The 27,317-nt window shown below is 47.3% G+C and overlaps 1 protein-coding gene across 1 annotated transcript in view; it reads left to right on the forward strand.

The window, feature by feature from the left end:
* EPHA8 (EPH receptor A8) overlaps window positions 1–27,317 on the forward strand; it is a 158,759-nt gene that overhangs the window by 28,251 nt on the left and 103,191 nt on the right. Inside the window, exon 2 of the mRNA XM_073601410.1 lies at window positions 11,343–11,407. Coding sequence (XP_073457511.1) covers window positions 11,343–11,407 — 65 coding nt within the window. The remainder of the gene's footprint in view (window positions 1–11,342; window positions 11,408–27,317) is intronic.

The raw sequence follows: 27,317 nt of genomic DNA on the forward strand, positions 1-27,317 counted from the left end.
GTACCCCAAGGTTCAGTGTTATTAGTGGGGTACCCCAAGGTTTAGTGTTATTAGTGGGGTACCCCAAGGTTCAGTGTTATTAGTGGGGTACCCCAAGGTACAGTGTTATTAGTGGGGTACCCCAAGGTTTAGTGTTATTAGTGGGGTACCCCAAGGTTCAGTGTTATTAGTGGGGTACCCCAAGGTTCAGTGCTATTAGTGGGGTATCCCAAGTTTTAGTGTTATTAGTGGGGTACCCCAAGGTTTAATGTTGATAAATGTAAAGTTCTGCATTGGGGAGATAATGGCCCGTAACGATCGTATGATAATCTAATGGTTAGTACAGAGCTTTCGATCATGGCAGTTCATCTGATATTATCTGATGGGACAAGCACAAAAATGTTTCTCATAAAATACCAGATCCTTTGGTTTTCATTTAAGCACTTGCCAATCAGTCATTGTATATATACAGCGGCAGGTTGGCTCGATATCACAAACCACTGCACCCGTACAGCGGTCCAAGCATGTGACACTGTGAGCGCATGCCCGCTGCACGCCGTGGGTTCCGCGGACTCGATGTTCACCGGTGACCCATGATGGTGGTATACAAAGGCAGAACGGGGATCTGTCTACGTAAATAAGGCTGATCCCCATTCTGGCAGGAGACATCATGGACATCTGCTGTTCCCAGTGAGCCCATCCCCCACACAGTTAGAACACACTTAACACCTTGATCGCCCTCTAGTGTTAACCCCTTCCCTGCCAGGGTCATTTATACATTGATCAAAGTAATAATGTCACTGGTCCCCAAAAAGTGTACAAATCACAGATCGCCGCCATTACTGGTAAAAAGATTAAAAAAAATAAAAGTCCCTAAATCTTTTCCCATAGTTTGTAGGTGCGACAAACCAATCAATATAAAAGAACTTGTAGAAGAATAGATATTGGCCTGAACTGAGGAATACATTTTTTAAAAATTTTTGGGATATGTTTAAAAGCAGAAAGTAAAAAAAATGTTTTTTGTCCAAAATTGTTGGTATTTTTTAGTTTATAGCGCAAAAATTAAAAACTGCAGAGATGATAAAATCCCACCAAAAGAAATCTCTATTTGTGGGAGATAAAGGACGTCAATTTTGTTTGGGTACAACGTCACATGACCGTGCAATTGTCACTTAAAGTGATGCAGTGCCGAATCGCAAAAAATGGCCTGGTCATTAGGGGGTAAATCGTTCTGGGGCTGAAGTGGTTAATCAGTGATGTTGTCGATTGAAGATAGAAATCAAATATAAAACATTACATGTGAATTTATATTCTGACATACGAGAATTACGAGAAGGGGGGATATGATCTCCATGTATAAATACATAAGGGGGATATGATCTCCATGTATAAATACATAAGGGGGATATGATCTCCATGTATAAATACATAAGGGGGATATGATCTCCATGTATAAATACATAAGGGGGGATATGATCTCCATGTATAAATACATAAGGGGGGATATGATCTCCATGTATAAATACATAAGGGGGATATGATCTCCATGTATAAATACATAAGGGGGATATGATTTCCATGTATAAATACACAAGAGGGATATGATCTCCATGTATAAATACATAAGGGGGATATGATCACCATGTATAAATATATAAGGAGGGATATGATCACCATGTATAAATATATAAGGGGGATATGATCTCCATGTATAAATATATAAGGAGGGATATGATCACCATTTATAAATACATAAGGGGGATATGATCTCTATGTATAAATAAGGGGGGGATATGATCTCCATGTATAAATAAGGGGGGATATGATCTCCATGTATAAATAAGGGGGGGATATGATCTCCATGTATAAATACATAAGGGGGGATATGATCTCCATGTATAAATACATAAGGGGGGATATGATCTCCATGTATAAATACATAAGGGGGGATATGATCACTATGTATAAATACATAAGGGGGATATGATCTCCATGTATAAATACATAAGGGGGATATGATCTCCATGTATAAATACATAAGGGGGGGATATGATCTCCATGTATAAATATATAAGGGGGATATGATCACCATTTATAAATACATAAGGGGGATATGATCTCCGTGTATAAATATATAAGGGGGGGTATGATCTCCATGTATAAATACATAAGGGGGGATATGATCTCCATGTATAAATACATAAGGGGGGATATGATCACTATGTATAAATACATAAGGGGGGATATGATCTCCATGTATAAATACATAAGGGGGGATATGAACTCCATGTATAAATACATAAGGGGGGATATGATCTCCATGTATAATACATAAGGGGGGATATGATCTCCATGTATAAATACATAAGGGGGGATATGATCTCCATATATAAATACATAAGGGGGGTATGATCTCCATGTATAAATACATAAGGGGAGATATGATCTCCATGTATAAATACAAAAGGGGGATATGATCTCCATATATAAATACATAAGGGGGATATGATCTCCATGTATAAATATATAAGGGGGATATGATCTCCATGTATAATACATAAGGGGGGATATGATCTCCATATATAAATACATAAGGGGGGGTATGATCTCCATGTATAAATACATAAGGGGGATATGATCTCCATGTATAAATACATAAGGGGGATATGATCTCCATGTATAAATAAATAAGGGGGGATATGATCTTCATGTATAAATACATAAGGGGGGATATGATCACCATGTATAAATACATAAGGGGGATATGATCTCCATGTATAAATACAAAAGGGGGGATATGATCACCATGTATAAATACATAAGGGGGATATGATCACCATGTATAAATACATAAGGGGGGATATGATCTCAATGTATAAATACATAAGGGGGGATATGATCTCCATATATAAATACATAAGGGGGGGTATGATCTCCATGTATAAATACATAAGGGGGATATGATCTCCATGTATAAATACATAAGGGGGATATGATCTCCATGTATAAATACATAAGGGGGATATGATCTCCATGTATAAATACATAAGGGGGATATGATCTCCATGTATAAATACATAAGGGGGATATGATCTCCATGTATAAATACATAAGGGGGGGTATGATCTCCATGTATAAATATATAAAGGAAGGATATGATCTCCATGTATAACTACATAAGGGGGGATATGATCTCCATGTATAAATACAAAAGGGGGGGATATGATCTCCATGTATAAATACATAAGGGGGGATATGATCTCCATGTATAAATATATAAGGGAGGATATGATCTCCATGTATAACTACATAAGGGGGGATATGATCTCCATGTATAAATACATAAGGGGGATATGATCTCCATGTATAAATACATAAGGGGGGATATGATCACCATGTATAAATACATAAGGGGGGATATGATCTCCATGTATAAATACATAAGGGGGGATATGATCTCCATGTATAAATACATAAGGGGGATATGATCTCCATGTATAAAGACAAAAGGGGGGATATGATCTCCATGTATAAATACATAAGGGGGATATGATCTCCATGTATAAATATATAAGGGGGATATGATCTCCATGTATAAATACATAAGGGGGGATATGATCTCCATGTATAAATACATAAGGGGGGATATGATCTCCATGTATAAATACATAATGGGGATATGATCTCCATGTATAAATACATAAGGGGGGATATGATCTCCATGTATAAATACATAAGGGGGATATGATCTCCATATATAAATACATAAGGGGGATATGATCTCCATGTATAAATACACAAGGGGGGATATGATCTCCATGTATAAAAACAAAAGGGGGGATATGATCTCCATGTATAAATACATAAGGGGGGATATGATCTCCATGTATAAATACATAAGGGGGATATTATCTCCATATATAAATACATAAGGGGGATATGATCTCCATGTATAAATACACAAGGGGGGGATATGATCTCCATGTATAAAAACAAAAGGGGGGATATGATCTCCATGTATAAATACATAAGGGGGGATATGATCTCCATGTATAAATACATAAGGGGGGATATGATCTCCATGTATAACTACATAAGGGGGGATATGATCGCCATGTATAAATACATAAGGGGGATATGATCTCCATGTATAAATAAATAAGGGGGGATATGATCTCCGTGTATAACTACATAAGGGGGATATGATCTCCATGTATAAATATATAAGGGGGATATGATCTCCATGTATAAATACATGAGGGGGGATATGATCTCCATGTATAAATACATAAGGGGGGATATGATCTCCATGTATAAATACATAAGGGGGATATGATCTCCATGTATAAATACATAAGGGGGGATATGATCTCCATGTATAAATATATAAGGGGGATATGATCTCCATGTATAAATACACAAGGGGGGATATGATCTCCATGTATAAATACATAAGGGGGATATGATCTCCATGTATAAATACATAAGGGGGGATATGATCTCCATGTATAAATACATGAGGGGGGATATGATCTCCATGTATAAATACATGAGGGGGGATATGATCTCCATGTATAAATACATAAGGGGGATATGATCTCCATGTATAAATACATAAGGGGGATATGATCTCCATGTATAAATACATAAGGGGGATATGATCTCCATGTATAAATACATAAGGGGGATATGATCTCCATGTATAAATACATAAGGGGGATATGATCTCCATGTATAAATACATAAGGGGGATATGATCTCCATGTATAAATACATAAGGGGGGATATGATCTCCATGTATAAATATATAAGGGGGATATGATCTCCATATATAAATACATAAGGGGGGATATGATCTCCATGTATAAATACATAAGGAGGATATTATCTCCATATATAAATACATAAGGGGGGATATGATCTCCATGTATAAATACACAAGGGGGGGATATGATCTCCATGTATAAATACAAAAGGGGGGATATGATCTCCATGTATAAATACATAAGGGGGGATATGATCTCCATGTATAAATACATAAGGGGGGATATGATCTCCATGTATAAATACATAAGGGGGGGATATGATCTCCGTGTATAAATACATAAGGGGGATATGATCTCCATGTATAACTATATAAGGGGGGATATGATCTCCATGTATAAATACATAAGGGGGATATGATCTCCATGTATAACTATATAAGGGGGGATATGATCTCCATGTATAAATACATAAGGGGGGATATGATCTCCGTGTATAAATACATAAGGGGGGATATGATCTCCATGTATAAATACATAAGGGGGGGATATGATCTCCATGTATAAATACATAAGGGGGATATGATCTCCATGTATAACTATATAAGGGGGGATATGATCTCCGTGTATAAATACATAAGAGGGGAATATGATCTCCATGTATAAATACATAAGGGGGATATGATCTCCATGTATAAATATATAAGGGGGGATATGATCTCCATGTATAATACATAAGGGGGATATGATCTCCATGTATAAATACATAAGGGGGGGATATGATCTCCATGTATAAATACATAAGGGGGGATATGATCTCCATGTATAAATATATAAGGGGGATATGATCTCCATGTATAAATACATAAGGGGGGATATGATCTCTATGTATAAATACATAAGGGGGGATATGATCTCCATGTATAAATACATAAGGGGGGATATGATCTCCATGTATAAATACATAAGGGGGGATATGATCTCCATGTATAAATACACAAGGGGGGATATGATCTCCATGTATAAATACAAAAGGGGGGATATGATCTCCGTGTATAAATACATAAGGGGGGATATGATCTCCATGTATAAATACACAAGGGGGGATATGATCTCTATGTATAAATACATAAGGGGGGATATGATCTCCATGTATAAATATATAAAGGGGGATATGATCTCCATGTATAAATACATAAGGGGGGATATGATCTCCATGTATAAATACATAAGGGGGGATATGATCTCCGTGTATAAATACATAAGGGGGGATATGATCTCCATGTATAAATACATAAGGGGGGATATGATCTCCATGTATAAATACACAAGGGGGGATATGATCTCCATGTGTAAATACAAAAGGGGGGATATGATCTCCGTGTATAAATACATAAGGGGGGATATGATCTCCATGTATAAATACACAAGGGGGGATATGATCTCTATGTATAAATACATAAGGGGGGATATGATCTCCATGTATAAATATATAAAGGGGGGTATGATCTCCATGTATAAATACATAAGGAGGGATATGATCTCCATGTATAAATACATAAGGGAGGATATGATCTCCATGTATAAATACATAAGGGGGATATGATCTCCATGTATAAATACATAAGGGGGGATATGATCTCCATGTATAAATACATAATGGGGATATGATCTCCATGTATAAATATATAAAGGAGGATATGATCTCCATGTATAAATACATAAGGGGGATATGATCTCCATGTATAAATACATAAGGGGGATATGATCTCCATGTATAAATACATAAGGGGAGGATATGATCTCCATGTATAAATACATAAGGGGGGATATGATCTCCATGTATAAATACATAAGGGGGATATGATCTCCATGTATAAATACATAAGGGGGATATGATCTCCATGTATAAATATATAAAGGAGGATATGATCTCCATGTATAAATACATAAGGGGGATATGATCTCCATGTATAAATACATAAGGGGAGGATATGATCTCCATGTATAAATACATAAGGGGGGATATGATCTCCATGTATAAATACATAAGGGGGATATGATCTCCATGTATAAATACATAAGGGGGGATATGATCTCCATGTATAAATACATAAGGGGGGGATATGATCTCCATGTATAAATACACAAGGGGGGATATGATCTCCATGTATAAATACAAAAGGGGGGATATGATCTCCGTGTATAAATACATAAGGGGGGATATGATCTCCATGTATAAATACACAAGGGGGGATATGATCTCCATGTATAAATATATAAAGGGGGATATGATCTCCATGTATAAATACATAAGGGGGGATATGATCTCCATGTATAAATACATAAGGGGGGATATGATCTCCATGTATAAATAAATAAGGGGGATATGATCTCCATGTATAAATACATAAGGGAGATATGATCTCCATGTATAAATACATAAGGGGGGATATGATCTCCATATATAAATACATAAGGGGGGATATGATCTCCATGTATAATACATAAGGGGGGATATGATCTCCATGTATAAATACATAAGGGGGGATATGATCTCCATGTATAAATACATAAGGGGGGATATGATCTCCATGTATAAATACATAAGGGGGGATATGATCTCCATGTATAATACATAAGGAGGGATATGATCTCCATGTATAAATACATAAGGGGGGGTATGATCTCCATGTATAAATACAAAAGGGGGGATATTATCTCCATGTATAAATACATAAGGGGGGATATGATCTCCATGTATAAATACATAAGGGGGATATGATCTCCATGTATAAATACATAAAGGGGATATGATCTCCATGTATAAATACACAAGGGGGGATATGATCTCCATGTATAAATACACAAGGGGGGATATGATCTCCATGTATAAATACAAAAGGGGGATATGATTTCCGTGTATAAATACATAAGGGGGGATATGATCTCCATGTATAAATAAATAAGGGGGATATGATCTCCATGTATAAATAAATAAGGGGGATATGATCTCCATGTATAAATATATAAGGGGGGATATGATCTCCATGTATAAATACATAAGGGGGGGATATGATCTCCGTGTATAAATACATAAAGGGGGATATGATCTCCATGTATAAATACATAAGGGGGATATGATCTCCATGTATAAATACATAAGGGGGGATATGATCTCCATGTATAAATACATAAGGGGGGATATGATCTCCGTGTATAAATACATAAGGGGGATATGATCTCCATGTATAAATATATAAGGGGGGAATATGATCTCCATGTATAAATACATAAGGGGGGATATGATCTCCGTGTATAAATACATAAGGGGGGATATGATCTCCATGTATAAATATATAAGGGGGGGATATGATCTCCATGTATAAATACATAAGGGGGATATGATCTCCATGTATAAATACATAAGGGGGGATATGATCTCCATGTATAAATACATAAGGGGGGATATGATCTCCATGTATAAATACATAAGGGGGGATATGATCTCCATGTATAAATACATAAGGGGGGATATGATCTCCATGTATAATACATAAGGGGGATATGATCTCCATGTATAAATACATAAGGGGGGATATGATCTCCATGTATAATACATAAGGGGGGATATGATCTCCATGTATAATACATAAGGGGGGATATGATCTCCATGTATAAATACATAAGGGGGGATATGATCTCCATGTATAATACATAAGGGGGGATATGATCTCCATGTATAAATACATAAGGGGGGATATGATCTCCATGTATAATACATAAGGGGGGATATGATCTCCATGTATAATACATAAGGGGGGATATGATCTCCATGTATTAATACATAAGGGGGGATATGATCACTATGTATAAATACATAAGGGGAGATATGAACTCCATGTATAACTACATAAGGGGGGATATGATCTCCATGTATAAATATATAAGGGGGATATGATCTCCATGTATAAATATATAAGGGGGATATGATCTCCATGTATAAATATATAAGGGGGATATGATCTCCATGTATAAATATATAAGGGGAATATGATCTCCATGTATAAATACATAAGGGGGATATGATCTCCATGTATAAATATATAAGGGGGATATGATCTCCATGTATAACTACATAAGGGGGGATATGATCTCCATGTACAGTATAAATATATAAGGGGGATATGATCTCCATGTATAAATATATAAGGGGGATATGATCTCCATGTATAAATACATAAGGGGGATATGATCTCCATGTATAAATACATAAGGGGGGATATGATCTCCATGTATAAATACATAAGGGGGGATATGATCTCCATGTATAACTACATAAGGGGGGATATGATCTCCATGTATAAATACATAAGGGGAGATATGAACTCCATGTATAACTACATAAGGGGGATATGATCTCCATGTATAAATATATAAGGGGGATATGATCTCCATGTATAAATACATAAGGGGGGATATGATCTCCATGTATAAATATATAAGGGGGATATGATCTCCATGTATAAATATATAAGGGGGATATGATCTCCATGTATAAATACATAAGGAGGGATATGATCTCCATGTATAAATATATAAGGGGGATATGATCTCCATGTATAAATACATAAGGGGGATATGATCTCCATGTATAAATACATAAGAGGGGATATGATCTCCATATATAAATACATAAGGTGGATATGATCTCCATGTATAAATACATAAGGGGGATATGATCTCCATATATAAATACATAAGGGGGATATGATCACCATGTGTAAATATATAAGGGGGATATGATCTCCATGTATAAATATATAAGGGGGATATGATCTCCATGTATAAATACATAAGGGGGGATATGATCACCATGTATAAATACATAAGGGGGATATGATCTCCATGTATAAATACATAAGGGGGATATGATCTCCATATATAAATACATAAGGGGGGATATGATCACCATGTATAAATACATAAGGGGGATATGATCTCCATGTATAAATACATAAGGGGGGATATGATCTCCATGTATAAATACATAAGGGGGTTATGATCTCCATATATAAATACATAAGGGGGATATTATCTCCATATATAAATACATAAGGGGGATACGATCTCCATGTATAAATACACAAGGGGGGGATATGATCTCCATGTATAAAAACAAAAGGGGGATATGATCTCCAATTCTCCATGTATAAATACATAAGGGGGGATATGATCTCCATGTATAAATACATAAGGGGGGATATGATCTCCATGTATAACTATATAAGGGGGATATGATCTCCATGTATAAATACATAAGGGGGGATATGATCTCCATGTATAACTACATAAGGGGGGATATGATCTCCATGTATAAATACATAAGGGGGATATGATCTCCATGTATAAATACATAAGGGGGGATATGATCTCCGTGTATAACTACATAAGGGGGATATGATCTCCATGTATAAATACATAAGGGGGGATATGATCTCCATGTATAAATACATAAGGGGGGATATGATCTCCATGTATAAATACATAAGGGGGATATGATCTCCATGTACTGTATGTCATTTTGGTTTTGAGAAAGGAGCTTTTCAATGTGAAACGCGTCAAGCTCTTCCCTCCCCTGTCGGTACTTTTGTGTGTTATGGATTTTTCTTGTCTTATGTTGGGGGGTGCAGTCATCTGACATCTTTGTTTATCTGGGACGGGGCGCCCCCCGGACTGCCTCATGCTGGCTCAGCTTCCAGTAGCAGGATTCTGTCTTCAGGAATTTGGGATTTCTCTTTCCTGCTCTATTGTCCCTCTTTCGTTCGATGTATAGACTTTATAACCACCTTGTGTATTCCTCTACACTGGACCTTCATCCAACCATAAGTAACATTTTTGTTCTTCTTTTAAAGACATCCTAAAGAAAAGTAGGGATGTATTCATGTGTAATTGTCGGGGTAACCGGGGCTGTGGCAGACATGCTTCTTGTATCTAAATACTTTGGGACTGATTTTCTAAAACTGGAGCACACAGAATCTGGCTCTGCACAGTAACCAATCAGCTTCCTAGCTTTATTGGTAAAGCTTAATTGAAGAAGCTGAAGTTTGAAGCTGATTGGCTCCCATGCAGAGCTGCACCAGATTCTGAGCGCTCCGGTTTTAGTAAATCTTCCCCTTTGTGTTGACTTCAGGTCTAACAGCCAAAGACGTGTAAAAGAATTCAAGCCGGAGTTGTGGCCGCTCTTCCTTTATAGCTGTCAGTAGTGGGGTACACACATGGCACCCCATCTCACTATCTCTCTTCTAGCAGTCCAAGCACAGACACTGAACGTTTTTAGGTGTCAGGATTCGGAGGGTATCTTTTATATTTGACAATCAGTGATCTGTGGAGCTCTAATGGGATTGGCCATTGTGGATCGGGGGGAGGTTATCGCAGCGTTCCCCCTTAATTTTCCGGATTCAAGGGCCAACATTATATAACGGTGGCGATGAGGTGATTGGTCAGTTTAATTGTCATCTTTCTTCTATTCTGTTGTATTTTCTATGACATGTTTGTGTCAGCAATTGTCATCTGATGGAGATCTCTTTCTTCTTCCAGTCAATCTATTGGATACGTCTACAATTCCGGGAGACTGGGGGTGGCTGACGTACCCGCCGCATGGGGTGAGTTTGCCATACCAGTCCATGATGATGAATATTGTGAATTGCCGGGCAGATGATCTCCAAGATTCACTAGGGAGCCAAATGATGATGTTTATGTGAGGGGCCTTCCTGGGAGGGGGAGGTACAAAGAGAAAGAATCTCAATGACACAGGAACTGATCCCTCAGAGTGATAGAGCTCTAAAAATCATTGGGAACAATTAGCACAGAGCATATGGGCCACTCCCAAAAAGAGGGCACATGTCGGTAATTAACCCTCCAAGGGTGCAGTCTGTGAACCCAATGATACAGGAAGGCGCAGTGGAACCGGGCCCATCATTTCCCACCATCATTTCCCACCTTCAATTCCCATGGTCAATTCCCACCATCTTTCCCACCATCAATTCTCACCATAATTTCCCACCATTAATTCCCACCATCAATTCCCACCATCATTTCCCACCATCATTTCCCACCATCAGTTCCCACCATCAGTTCCCACCATCAGTTCCCAAAATCATTTCCTACCATTAATTCCCACCATCATTTCTCACCATCATTTCCCACCATTTATTCTCACCATAATTTCCCACCATTAATTCCCACCATCAATTCCCACCATCAATTTCCACCATCATTTCCCATCATCATTTCCCACCATCATTTCCCACCATCATTTCCCACCATCATTTCCCACCACCATTTCCCACCATCAATTCCCACCATAATTTTCCATCATCAATTCCCACGGTCAATTCCCATCATCATTTCCCACCATCATTTCCCACCATCATTTCCCACCATCAATTCCCACCTTCAATTCCCATGGTCAATTCCCACCATTAATTCCCACCATCATTTCCCACCATCAGTTCCCATCATCATTTCCCACCATCAACTCCCACCATCAGTTCCCACCATCATTTCCCACCATTAATTCTCACCATCATTTCCCACCATCAATTCCCACTGTCAATTCCCATCATCATTTCCCACCATCAGCTCCCATCATTTCCCACCATCAATTCCCACGGTCAATTCCCACCATTATTTCCCCCCATCAGCTTCACCCATCATTTCCCACCATTAATTCCCACCATCAATTCCTTCTGCATAGATTCAATCAGATGTCATAGAACACAATGGGCTACAACTTGTCCTGCAACTTTAAGTGTCCAAAGTCGCACAAATGTGAATGGAGTCTAAATGCTCTGTGCCTTGGCTGTCCAGAGCCATGTGCTTCCCACGATACGGTGTGACAAGTTAGGTAAAGATTGTGCAGATGCTGAGTGCAGGAAGAAAGACTTTCCATACATATTGTAGCGTGATGTATGACTGGGCAGATCCAATCACCCGTGTAATATGAATTCTTACAGTCATTAAAATTGAGAAAAAATAATCAGAGAAGTGTCTTCTTCAGAACCTAACTTATGGCTTTTAGAACAAATGCGATTTATCATTCTATTCAGTTAACTTTAATTTAATGTCTATGTTAAGGGGCCCCTGAACTGGAAGTGCCCTGGGTCCCCCAAGGTCTAAATTCGGCTCTGCCCACAAGAGCTAACAATTTACTGCATTACATATCAAACTAAGGCCAAGGGAAGCACCCCCTCACTAATAAATGCCCCTTCTGGCTTTGCTCAGCTGTGTGACATCATAGTCATCGCTTCCTACCTTTCCTGACATTTCCTGGAGAAGCTGGAAATCTGCACTGAGAAGAACCATCTTCATTCCGGCTCTTCTCTCCTCCACCCAACACCCCCCTGTGAGAAGGATCTGATAGAAGCGGATTGTTGTGCAGAGACTTTATAATCTCTGCAAGTATTCAGCAAAGTAGTTGGATTGGGAGGTGGGGGGTAAACACTCCTCAAAGTAGTGTGTGGCTATGAGGACACTTTTTTGCTGCTAAAAAGGGAAGTTGAGTGTTTTATTGAGAAGCATTCGATGAATGGTTGGTTATGATGATTAAGGGGGGGAAGTGTCCGGATATGTATTGGGATTGGGTAATAAGTTTAACATAGATGGGCTAGGTTTTGGGAAGAGGTAAGTTAAGGTTGGGGTCAAATATGTAGGGAAATGCGTTTTTTTACTTTTTTGGTGGTTTTGCCTCATCTAGATGAGAATGTATCCGAAGCTCTTGGCCTCTGATATCCCTGGTTTTGCATTGTGTAGATGAGAATGTTTCAGAAGCTCTTGGCCTCCAATATCCCTGGTGTAGCGCCCTGGGGTTTAGTCAGGGAGCTTCTCGCTAAGTTCTTTGTCTGGAGTAGCTACTGTAGTTAATTACTAGGGATCCATTGACTTCTCCCTAAGTTTGGCCTGGTTGTACTTTCCTCTTCTACCACCAGGTGGCCGGGCACTTGGAGGTATTAGATTGAGAAGGACAACTCAAGGTCAGGTTATGGGTATATGAGGTGTCTCAGCCAATGGGCAGGAATTTTGTTGAATCCCTTGGCCTTCTGGGAGAGCCTATATATTCAGATGAGGTCAGGTGATCCAGGCTCTTGTGTGCCACCCGGACCGCTGTCTGGGTGGACGTGTGTCGTACACCCCAGGCTGCTAGGCCAGAGATTGGGCCTATCCCGGGGGCATCTGGCTGCCAAGTTGTGTGAGGGCCTATCCAGAAGTAAGAGGGCAGCGCAGGGTTGGGACTGCGGCTTGGAGTCCAACCAGAAGTGACGGTTCTGCTGGCCGGAGAACCTGTCATGGTCAGAGGTAGAAGGGATGTCTCCACGAAGGGACCAACCACCTTTACCAGGGACCACAGTGAGTAACTGAAGCAAGTACCGGAGCAGTATTCTCACCGAACGGCATGGTGGAGAATTGGGAAACTTCAGGCGGTGAGCAAGTCAGGGACCCAACCAGCGGAGGTGACACTTGTAGAGCAGCCTTGTGTGTCAAGCCAGGGACTGAGCCAGTCAGCGGGGGTGAAGCTTGAAGGTATCCGAAGTGCCAAGCTAGGGACCCAGCAGAGAAGCGTGAGTGACGCTTGAGGGAGATACCACCGCAAAAGCCTTGAGGAGCTCATGGGATTCAGAGTTAGTGAATCAGAGGGTCCAGTGAAAGACCAGGAGCTCAAGGGGCTGAAGAACTACAAGAAGAAGTTGTAGTATAGCAGAGAAAACTGTTACTTTAAGTTAGGAAATGTTTAAGTACTGTTGCCATAGGAGACAGCAATCCTGCACGTTCAGAAGTGGCACCTTGCTGGGGCCTTTCCCTGTACGGCTGTTCTCCTATTAAAGTCTCGGAGTCTGCCATTTGAAATTGCAACTACTTAAGGGTGTCCTGGCCCTAACCCTCTTTCACCTACAAAATATAAAAGGACTGTCAAAGAAGCAAAACCTTTTTTACATCCAAGAAGTGTCTGGTGCCCAATGACTTTTACCACCTTTTCACCCACTATGCTTCACAACCCACCACTTATTGAAGGATGTCAGCTATCTTTGGCCTTGGAGGTTCCCATTAGATTGGAAGAGGTCAGAGATTCTGCTACACTGGTTTTGCATTGTGTAGATAAGAATATTTCCGGAGCTCTTGGCCTCCGATATCCCTGGTTTGGATTGTGTAGATGAGACTATTTCCGGAGCTCTTGGCCTCCGATATCCCTGGTTTTGTATTATGTAGATGAGACTATTTCCAGAGCTCTTGGCCTCCGATATCTCTGGTTTTGTATTGTGTAGATGAGACTATTTCCGGAGCTCTTGGCCTCCGATATCCCTGGTTTTGTATTGTGTAGATGAGACTATTTCCAGAGCTCTTGGCCTCCGATATCCCTGGTTTTGTATTGTGTAGATGAGACTATTTCCGGAGCTCTTGGCCTCCGATATCCCTGGTTTTGTATTGTGTAGATGAGACTATTTCCGGAGCTCTTGGCCTCCGATATCCCTGGTTTTGTATTGTGTAGATGAGACTATTTCCAGAGCTCTTGGCCTCCGATATCTCTGGTTTTGCATTGTGTAGATGAGAATTTTTCAGCCTGTTGGGGAATTTTTTGGTGGGGATGAAAGTTGCTGTCCAAAGCTGTGTGTAGCCCATTCCACCTTTGGCCCTTGTTGGAAGCCAATTACCTCTAAGAGCTCCACGATTTGTGGGTAAGCTGCATGACGCCCCCTGACAGGCCGAGGAGCGGGTGGAAATGTCATCTGCTCTAGTCGGGGTGTAATTGTCTGTAAAATGGCTGCAGATTGTGGAGGAGGGTAATTGGTGCCATTTCTCTGCAGCCTGCAGGCAGGAGGAAGGGTCAATATGTAGGCCTGACCCCGTCACAGTCTTCTAGGGAGACCCCTGAGGCTGAACCAGCACTGACCGCATTCCCTGAAAGAGACGTCACAGATAAGTGACAGCGAGAGGCTCTGCGGTGACATCTGACCGCACACCTTGATAATGAATGTCAGAAGACATGTCACCGATCACACAGGAAAATAAGAGCAAACAAGCCGCACACTGAAGGCTCAGGACTGGCTGACATGTCGCCGTTCACCAATAATCATTCTTGGAGCTTCTACAGGAGACATTCTCTGTGTTTATATGGACAGAAACACAGCGCTGCCAACTGAACCCCTTCACTTATCCAGCTAAAGCAGTTACCTTGAGCCTCCAATTTTACTCGGTTATCAGCAATAAACCTTTCACACATACACCGTGATTCAGGATGGCAGCCAGTTTTTTAGAACGTATTTTCTTTTATCTAAAAAGACCTCACTACTTGGCTTTCACTACAATAATTATGACTGGACCTCCCCACAGTCCCACCATCTGGACCTCCCCACGGTCCCACCATCTGGACCTCCCCATGGTCCCACCATCTGGACCTCCCCACAGTCTCGCCATCTGGACCTCCCCACGGTCCCACCATCTGGACCTCCCCATGGTCCCACCATCTGGACCTCCCCACGGTCCCACCATCTGGACCTCCCCACAGTCCCACAAACTGGACCTCCCCACAGTCCCACCATCTGGACCTCCCCACGGTAACTCAATCTGGACCTCCCCAGGGTTCCTCCATCTGGACCGCCGCAGGGTTTCTCCATCAAGAGCTCCGCAGGGTCCCTCCATCTGAACCTCCCCTGGGTCCAGCCATCTGGACCCCCCTAAGGTCCCTTTTACCTGGATCACCCCATATCCTTGTTACGTGGACATGTTACCCTGTGTGCCACCACCTAAACCTGCCTATGATCCTGTCACCCGAACCTCCACACTGTCCTATCCCCTAGATAACCCATGGTTTAATCGCCTGGACCTCCCCATGTACCCCTCATCTGCACATCTGCATCATCCCACCCACTTAACCTCCCCACAATTCTGTCACCTGAACTTTCCCACCTGCATGTCACCTAGATGTTCTAATGGCTTCATCACCTAGACCCCCCCATGGACCCATCAACTGGACTCTCTTACCTTCCTGCCACCTGGACTCCTGCATGGTCCTATTATTTGAACCTCCCCCGGTCAAGTCATTTGCACCTCTATATGGTCCTGTCACCTGAACCTCAGCCCTTTCCATCACCTGAACCTCTGCCCAGTCCCATCACCTGGAAAGGAATGTAGATTAGTTTTCTCAGCTTGTGCTGAGGTTCTGATGCAGATACAGTTCCCATCCTGGTACATATTTTTGTCGGGAGGATGGTTCTACTTGAGGTGGATTCAGGAGCCCATCAGCCCAACACACACACAGTCTACTCCTGGTAGAGCTGACTTCATACTGGAATAAGTGAAGTGTTCGAGTGAATCCCCCCCCTATCATCTCAATTCTATAATGGTCTATCATGGTGACTCTCTATGTTCTGAGATCTTCTGTAGAAGAGATTTTTATGACTTGTCTTATGTGGGAGGAGCCTGATATGTGATCTATTGGCATCTACAATGAAATAAATGGATGGAACCATTCCAGGAGTGCGGTCAATGTCTATATACCTAGGGATGAGTCCGATGTTCGCTTGTTCACCAAATTTAGAACATTATGAGGCGTTTGCGGGAAATTCGAGCGCCCGCGGAACGCCCCATAATGCACTGTGAGATCGCAGTGCATTGACGGCTGCTGATTGGCCAAAGCATGCATCTGGCCTTTGGCCAATCATGGCTCTGGGGGCTAAGTCCACACCCCACGCTATATAAGACTGCTTACATAGCAGGAGCACAGTCAGGGTCATAAATATTGGGACATGGACACAATTCTAATCTTTTTGGCTCTATACAATGGATTTGAAATGAAATGAACAAGATGTGCTTTAACTGCAGACTTTCAACATTAATTTGAGGGTATTTACATCCAAATCAGGTGAACGGTGTAGGAATTACAAGAGTTTGTATATGTGCCTCCCACTTTTTAAGGGACCAAAAGTAATGGGACAGATTAATAATCATCCATCAAACTTTCACTTTTTAATACTTGGTTGCAAATCCTTTGCAGACAATTGCAGCCTGAAGTCTGGAACACATAGACATCACCAGACGCTGGGTTTCATCCCTGGTGATGCTCTGCCAGGCCTTTACTGCAACTGTCTTCAGTTCCTGCTTGTTCTTGGGGCATTTTCCCTTCAGTTTTGTCTTCAGCAAGTGAAATGCATGCTCAATCGGATTCAGGTCAGGTGATTGACTTGGCCATTGCATAACATTCCACTTCTTTCCCTTAAAAAACTCTTTGGTTGCTTTCGCAGTATGCTTCGGGTCATTGTCCTTCTGCACTGTGAAGTGCCGTCCAATGAGTTCTGAAGCATTTTGCTGAATATGAGCAGATAATATTACCCGAAACACTTCAGAATTCATCCTGCTGCTTTTGTCAGCAGTCACATCATCAATAAATACAAGAGAACCAGTTCCATTGGCAGCCATACATGCCCACGCCATGACACTACCACCACCATGCTTCACTGATGAGGTGGTATGCTTTGGATCATGAGCAGTTCTTTCCTTCTCCATACTCTTCTCTTCCCATCACTCTGGTACAAGTTGATCTTGGTCTCATCTGTCCATAGGATGTTGTTCCAGAACTGTGAAGGCTTTTTTAGATGTTGTTTGGCAAACTCTAATCTGGCCTTCCTGTTTTTGAGGCTCACCAATGGTTTACATCTTGTGGTGAACCCTCTGTATTCACTCTGGTGAAGTCTTCTCTTGATTGTTGACTTTGACACACATACACCGACCTCCTGGAGAGTGTTCTTCATCTGGACAACTGTTGTGAAGGGTGTTTTCTTCACCAGGGAAAGAATTCTTCGGTCATCCACCACGGTTGTTTTCCGTGGTCTTCTGGGTCTTTTGGTGTTGCTGAGCTCACCGGTGCGTTCTTTCTTTTTAAGGATGTTCCAAACAGTTGATTTGGCCACACCTAATGTTTTTGCTATCTCTCTGATGGGTTTGTTTTGTTTTTTCAGCCTAATGATGGCTTCACTGATAGTGACAGCTCTTTGGATCTCATATTGAGAGTTGACAGCAACAAATTCCAAATGCAAATAGCACACTTGAAATGAATGAACTCTGGACCTTTTATCTGCTCCTTGTAAATGGGATAATGAGGGAATAACATACACCTGGCCATGGAACAGCTGAGCAGCCAATTGTCCCATTACTTTTGGTCCCTTAAAAAGTGTGAGGCACAAATACAAGCTGTTGTAATTCCTACACCGTTCACCTGATTTGGATGTAAATACCCTCAAATTAAAGCTGAAAGTCTCCAGTTAAAGTACATCTTGTTCTTTTCATTTCAAATCCATTGTGGTGGTGTAGAGAGCCAAAAAGATTAGAATTGTGTCCATGTCCCAATATTTATGGACCTGACTGTACATAGTGTAATGAATGAGAGCAGCAAAATGGCATTTCTAAAGGAAAATTTTCATTTAAAACTGCTTGCGGCTCTAATGTATTGTTGGATCCCGGCAATATAAATACAATTTTTTTTTTAAATGGCGTGGGGTCCCTCCCAAAATCCATACCAGGCCCTTATCCGAGCACGTAACCTGGCAGGCTGCAGGAATAGGGGGGGATGAGAGAGCCCCTCCCCCTTCTGAACCGTACCAGGCCACATGCCCTCAACACGGGGAGGGTGCTTTGGGGTCCAAAACACCTTGTCCCACAGCTGGAGCACAGCGGACCACTGCTGTCCCATCTCGGGTTACTGTTTTTAATTGTGGTCTGACTATCGCTGCCTAGGAGTCGGCCATACACATATATTGTATATATGCTATCTGGAACGTTTATTGCATATTTTTTACTGTTTTTTTTATTGATTTTTAAATAAATGAATGGACTTTTACTACACTATGGGAGCCTATATTTTTTTCTCCCATGAGGAACCTATTAAGGATTACGTCCTACCTATCTGAAATCAGAGGTGTGCTTCTGGGGCAAACATAACAGATATGGTGACAAATTGGTTCCAGTGACTATATCTATATGCGTATTGCCCCATTGGGGTGAGTGGATCCGGTGAGTGGGGACCCTTGAGGGGGAGCACAAAGTCACCTAAGGATATTGTGAGCAATCAAGTCACCATTAGATTGTTGGCCTTATATCTGAACATTGCCGGACTCATACCTCATATGGACTGTCAGCTATTCACTTCCCTTCACTGTAACGGACTCATACATGCCTTTGAAGTGTGTCTTCACTTTGGTATTTAGGTATATTTTCATGTATCAGGGTATTATGTTTGGTATTTCTGATATGATATGCCTGGCAGTGTTTTATTTTATTTCATTCTCACTGTGGCTTTTTTTGTCAGTCGGTTGCACTATCACCAGGCACTTACTATTTGTTCCATTATTTAATGATGGTCTATTTTCTGGCATAGTTGCTGGGACCCACATGACACTTATTTATTTCGTTTCTATTTGCACATATAACACATACCCACAGGTCGTGCTTTGTGGCTACCCAACAGGCGCTATCTTGTACGGCAGTTTACTTACACTTTCTATAGGTGGTAATGTTTTATGTTGGTATACACACTTCACAGATATCTCAATACATGAGATACTGACACCGTATCCCAGGTCAGGCTGTTTATGTATTGTGCACCGTAGGGGCTCACTAGCCCTCTCAACTTTTCCTTACATACTTTTATTTGCTTTTTAGGTAGCGCCATACACGCCACCTTTTGGTGTGTTTTTTTCATCTTGAAAAGGCTGCAGTCGGCGGGACGCCTCCCATGGAGGCGGAGTTTTTCCTTTTTTTTTTTTTGGGAGTGTTGGCACCTGTCAGTTTAATAATAAAAAGGTAAACAGAGTAAACGTAGTCAAAACATAACCAGAGTTCAGGAACCAGAACAGATAGTCAGACAAGCCAAAATGTCAGGGAGCCAGAGATCAGCGTAGTAGAACAGCAAGCAGGATCTGGAGCCAGAAGGAATGTCAGCCAAGCAAGTCTTTAAGAGAAACACAGGAGAGCGTCTCTAGAGATGTGACCAAGAAGAAGGCAGAGATCATCTGGACTGGACGGCTGAAGTAAGCAGGACTGACGAGCAGGAAATCATCAACAGGGGAGTCACTGTGGAGAGAGATGGGAGCTGGTGATTAGCCGACAGCTGAGTGGCCAGATCAGAGAAGGAAGGGCTGAGCCCAGTCCTGACAGCACTGTGACTGAAGATGAATGGACGTCGCGGGACACTTTTTTTTTTAATAAAGGAATTGTCAAAAACTGTCTCCTGTCATTTTTCCTTTTTTGACACTTTTTTGGGCCGGGATCTGGGGGTCCCCTTGTTAAAGGCCAGATTCTGAAAAGCCTCCTGCCTGCAGACCCCCACAACCATCGGGCAGGGGTTGTGGGGAAGAGGCTCTTGTGGACAAGGGGTTTTGGAGGGGACCATAAAGCACCCTCCCCATGTTGAGGACATGTGGCCTGCTACGGTTCAGGAGGGGGGGGCGCTCTCTCATCCTCCTCTTTTCCTTCGGCCTGCCAGGTTGCGTGCTCGGATTAAGGGTCTGGATTTCAAGGGGGACCCCACACAATTTTTATTTTTAATTTTGGTGCGGGGTTCCCCTTAATATCCATACCAGACCCGAAGGGCCTGGTAATGGACTGGGGGGAACCCATGCCGTTTTTTTCAATGATTTTTTTATCTATATTGCTGGGATCTGACAATACATTACAGCCACGAGCAATTTTAAATTACTTTTTTTTTCCTTTAGAAATGTAATTTTGTTGCAGTACTGTAATAAACACAGGAAAGATGTGCCACTTTACAGGCAGACTAAGGGGACCCCCAGGCAAAATATTTAAAGGAATATTTCATTTTTATTGTTTCACTTTAAGCAATTAATAAAATCACTGCTCCTGAAAAAAACGCTGTTTTTAAAACTTTTTTTTGCATTGATACATGTCCCCTGGGGCAGGACCCGGGTCCCCAAACACTCCCCTGGGGCAGGACCCGGGTCCCCAAACACTTCCCTGGGGCAGGACCCGGGTCCACAAACACTCCCCTGGGGAAGGACCCGGGTCCCCAAACACTCCCCTGGGGCAGGACCCGGGTCCACAAACACTCCCCTGGGGAAGGACCCGGGTCCCCAAACACTCCCTGGGGCAGGCCCCGGGTCCCCAAACACTCCCCTGGGGCAGGACCCGGGTCCCCAAACACTCCCCTGGGGCAGGACCCGGATCCCCAAACATTCCCCTGGGGCAGGACCCGGGTCCCCAAACACCCCCGTGGGGCAGGACCCGGGTCCCCAAACACTCCCCTGGGGCAGGACCCGGGTCCCCAAACACTCCCCTGGGGCAGGACCCGGGTCCCCAAACACCCCAGTGGGGCAGGACCCAGGTCCCCAAACACTCCCCTGGGGCAGGACCCGGGTCCCCAAACACTCCCCTAGGGCAGGACCCGGGTCCCCAAACACTCCCCTGGGACAGGACCCGGGTCCACAAACACCCCCCTCGGGCAGCACCCGGGTCCCCAAACACTCCCCTGGGGCAGGACCCGGGTCCCCAAAAACTCCCCTGGGGCAGGACCCGGGTCCCCAAACACTCCCCTGGGGCAGGACCCGGGTCCCCAAACACTCCCCTGGGGCAGGACCCGGGTCCCCAAACACTCCCCTGGGGCAGGGCCCGGATCCCCAAACACTCCCCTGGGGCAGGACCCGGGTCCCCAAACACTCCCCTGGGACAGGACCCGGGTCCCCAAACACTCCCCTGGGGCAGGACCCGGGTCCCCAAACACTCCCCTGGGGCAGGACCCGGGCCCCCAAACACCCCCCTGGGGCAGGACCCGGGTCCCCAAACACCCCCGTGGGGCAGGACCCGGGTCCCCAAACACTCCCCTGGGGCAGGACCCGGGTCCCCAAACACTCCCCTGGGGCAGGACCCGGGTCCCCAAACACTCTCGTGGGGCAGGACCGGGGTCCCCAAACACTCTCGTGGGGCAGGACCGGGGTCCCCAAACACTCTCCTGGGGCAGGACCCGGGTCCCCAAACACTCTCCTGGGGCAGGACCCGGGTCCCCAAACACTCTCCTGGGGCAGGACCCGGGTCCCCAAACACTCTCCTGGGGCAGGACCCGGGTCCCCAAACACTCTCCTGGGGCAGGACCCGGGTCCCCAAACACTCTCCTGGGGCAGGACCCGGGTCCCCAAACACTCCCCTGGGGCAGGACCCAGGTCCCCAAACACTCTCCTGGGGCAGGACCCGGGCCCCCAAACAATCCCCTGGGGCAGGACCCGGGTCCCCAAACACTCTCCTGGGGCAGGACCCGGGTCCCCAAACACTCCCCTGGGGCAGGACCCGGGTCCCCAAAAACTCCCCTGGGGCAGGACCCGGGTCCACAAACACCCCCCTGGGGCAGCACCCGGGTCCCCAAACACTCCCCTGGGGAAGGACCCGGGTCCCCAAACACTCCCCTGGGGCAGGACCCGGGTCCCCAAACACCCCCGTGGGGCAGGACCCGGGTCCCCAAACACTCCCCTGGGGCAGGACCCGGGTCCCCAAACACTCTCCTGGGGCAGGACCCGGGTCCCCAAACACTCCCCTGGGGCAGGACCCGGGTCCCCAAACACTCCCCTGGGACAGGACCCGGGTCCCCAAACACTCCCCTGGGGCAGGACCCGGGTCCCCAAACACCCCCGTGGGGCAAGACCCGAGTCCCCAAACACTCCCCTGGGGCAGGACCCGGGTCCCCAAACACTCCCCTGGGGCAGGACCCGGGTCCCCAAACACTCCCCTGGGGCAGGACCCGGGTCCCCAAACACCCCCCTGGGGCAGGACCCGGGTCCCCAAACACTCCCCTGGGGCAGGACCCGGGTCCCCAAACACCCCCCTGGGGCAGGACCCGGGTCCCCAAACACTCCCCTGGGGCAGGACCCGGGTCCCCAAACACTCCCCTGGGGCAGGACCTGGGTCCCCAAACACCCCCCTGGGGCAGGACCCGGGTCCCCAAACACTCTCCTGGGGCAGGATCGGGGTCCCCAAACACTCCCCTGGGGCAGGACCCGGGTCCCCAAACACTCCCCTGGGGCAGGACCCGGGTCCCCAAACACTCCCCTGGGGCAGGACCCGGGTCCCCAAACACTCCCCTGGGGCAGGACCCGGGTCCCCAAACACTCCCCTGGGGCAGGACCCGGGTCCCCAAACACTCCCCTGGGGCAGGACCTGGGTCCCCAAACACCCCCCTGGGGCAGGACCCGGGTCCCCAAACACTCTCCTGGGGCAGGATCGGGGTCCCCAAACACTCCCCTGGGGCAGGACCCGGGTCCCCAAACACTCCCCTGGGGCAGGACCCGGGTCCCCAAACACTCCCCTGGGGCAGGACCCGGGTCCCCAAACACTCCCCTGGGGCAGGACCCGGGTCCCCAAACACTCCCCTGGGGCAGGACCTGGGTCCCCAAACACCCCCCTGGGGCAGGACCCGGGTCCCCAAACACTCCCCTGGGGAAGGACCCGGGTCCCCAAACACCCCCCTGGGGAAGGACCCGGGTCCCCAAACACCCCCCTGGGGAAGGACCCGGGTCCCCAAACACTCCCCTGGGGCAGGACCCGGGTCCCCAAACACTCCCCTGGGGCAGGACCCGGGTCCCCAAACACTCCCCTGGGGCAGGACCCGGGTCCCCAAACACCCCCCTGGGGCAGGACCCGGGTCCCCAAACACTCCCCTGGGGCAGGACCCGGGTCCCCAAACACTCCCCTGGGGCAGGACCCGGGTCCCCAAACACTCCCCTGGGGCAGGACCTGGGTCCCCAAACACCCCCCTGGGGCAGGACCCGGGTCCCCAAACACTCTCCTGGGGCAGGATCGGGGTCCCCAAACACTCCCCTGGGGCAGGACCCGGGTCCCCAAACACTCCCCTGGGGCAGGACCCGGGTCCCCAAACACTCCCCTGGGGCAGGACCCGGGTCCCCAAACACTCCCCTGGGGCAGGACCCGGGTCCCCAAACACTCCCCTGGGGCAGGACCTGGGTCCCCAAACACCCCCCTGGGGCAGGACCCGGGTCCCCAAACACTCTCCTGGGGCAGGATCGGGGTCCCCAAACACTCCCCTGGGGCAGGACCCGGGTCCCCAAACACTCCCCTGGGGCAGGACCCGGGTCCCCAAACACTCCCCTGGGGCAGGACCCGGGTCCCCAAACACTCCCCTGGGGCAGGACCCGGGTCCCCAAACACTCCCCTGGGGCAGGACCCGGGTCCCCAAACACTCCCCTGGGGCAGGACCCGGGTCCCCAAACACCCCCCTGGGGCAGGACCCGGGTCCCCAAACACTCTCCTGGGGCAGGATCGGGGTCCCCAAACACTCCCCTGGGGCAGGACCCGGGTCCCCAAACACTCCCCTGGGGCAGGACCCGGGTCCCCAAACACTCCCCTGGGGCAGGACCCGGGTCCCCAAACACTCCCCTGGGGCAGGACCCGGGTCCCCAAACACTCCCCTGGGGCAGGACCTGGGTCCCCAAACACCCCCCTGGGGCAGGACCCGGGTCCCCAAACACTCTCCTGGGGCAGGATCGGGGTCCCCAAACACTCCCCTGGGGCAGGACCCGGGTCCCCAAACACTCCCCTGGGGCAGGACCCGGGTCCCCAAACACTCCCCTGGGGCAGGACCCGGGTCCCCAAACACTCCCCTGGGGCAGGACCCGGGTCCCCAAACACTCCCCTGGGGCAGGACCCGGGTCCCCAAACACTCCCCTGGGGCAGGACCTGGGTCCCCAAACACCCCCCTGGGGCAGGACCCGGGTCCCCAAACACTCTCCTGGGGCAGGATCGGGGTCCCCAAACACTCCCCTGGGGCAGGACCCGGGTCCCCAAACACTCCCCTGGGGCAGGACCCGGGTCCCCAAACACTCCCCTGGGGAAGGACCCGGGTCCCCAAACACCCCCCTGGGGAAGGACCCGGGTCCCCAAACACCCCCCTGGGGAAGGACCCGGGTCCCCAAACACTCCCCTGGGGCAGGACCCGGGTCCCCAAACACTCCCCTGGGGCAGGACCCGGGTCCCCAAACACTCCCCTGGGGCAGGACCTGGGTCCCCAAACACCCCCCTGGGGCAGGACCCGGGTCCCCAAACACTCTCCTGGGGCAGGATCGGGGTCCCCAAACACTCCCCTGGGGCAGGACCCGGGTCCCCAAACACTCCCCTGGGGCAGGACCCGGGTCCCCAAACACTCCCCTGGGGCAGGAGCCGGGTCCCCAAACACTCCCCTGGGGCAGGACCCGGGTCCCCAAACACCCCCCTGGGGAAGGACCCGGGTCCCCAAACACTCCCCTGGGGCAGGACCCGGGTCCCCAAACACTCCCCTGGGGCAGGACCCGGGTCCCCAAACACTCCCCTGGGGCAGGACCTGGGTCCCCAAACACCCCCCTGGGGCAGGACCCGGGTCCCCAAACACTCTCGTGGGGCTGGACCGGGGTCCCCAAACACTCTCGTGGGGCAGGACCGGGGTCCCCAAACACTCTCCTGGGGCAGGACCCGGGTCCCCAAACACTCTCCTGGGGCAGGACCCGGGTCCCCAAACACTCTCCTGGGGCAGGACCCGGGTCCCCAAACACTCTCCTGGGGCAGGACCCGGGTCCCCAAACACTCTCCTGGGGCAGGACCCGGGTCCCCAAACACTCTCCTGGGGCAGGACCCGGGTCCCCAAACACTCCCCTGGGGCAGGACCCAGGTCCCCAAACACTCTCCTGGGGCAGGACCCGGGCCCCCAAACAATCCCCTGGGGCAGGACCCGGGTCCCCAAACACTCTCCTGGGGCAGGACCCGGGTCCCCAAACACTCCCCTGGGGCAGGACCCGGGTCCCCAAAAACTCCCCTGGGGCAGGACCCGGGTCCACAAACACCCCCCTGGGGCAGCACCCGGGTCCCCAAACACTCCCCTGGGGAAGGACCCGGGTCCCCAAACACTCCCCTGGGGCAGGACCCGGGTCCCCAAACACCCCCGTGGGGCAGGACCCGGGTCCCCAAACACTCCCCTGGGGCAGGACCCGGGTCCCCAAACACTCCCCTGGGGCAGGACCCGGGTCCCCAAACACTCCCCTGGGACAGGACCCGGGTCCCCAAACACTCCCCTGGGGCAGGACCCGGGTCCCCAAACACCCCAGTGGGGCAAGACCCGAGTCCCCAAACACTCCCCTGGGGCAGGACCCGGGTCCCCAAACACTCCCCTGGGGCAGGACCCGGGTCCCCAAACACTCCCCTGGGGCAGGACCCGGGTCCCCAAACACCCCCCTGGGGCAGGACCCGGGTCCCCAAACACTCCCCTGGGGCAGGACCCGGGTCCCCAAACACCCCCCTGGGGCAGGACCCGGGTCCCCAAACACTCCCCTGGGGCAGGACCCGGGTCCCCAAACACTCCCCTGGGGCAGGACCTGGGTCCCCAAACACCCCCCTGGGGCAGGACCCGGGTCCCCAAACACTCTCCTGGGGCAGGATCGGGGTCCCCAAACACTCCCCTGGGGCAGGACCCGGGTCCCCAAACACTCCCCTGGGGCAGGACCCGGGTCCCCAAACACTCCCCTGGGGCAGGACCCGGGT

The sequence above is a fragment of the Aquarana catesbeiana genome, linkage group LG10, assembly GCF_042186555.1.
Source record: "Aquarana catesbeiana isolate 2022-GZ linkage group LG10, ASM4218655v1, whole genome shotgun sequence".
NCBI lineage: Eukaryota > Metazoa > Chordata > Amphibia > Anura > Ranidae > Aquarana > Aquarana catesbeiana.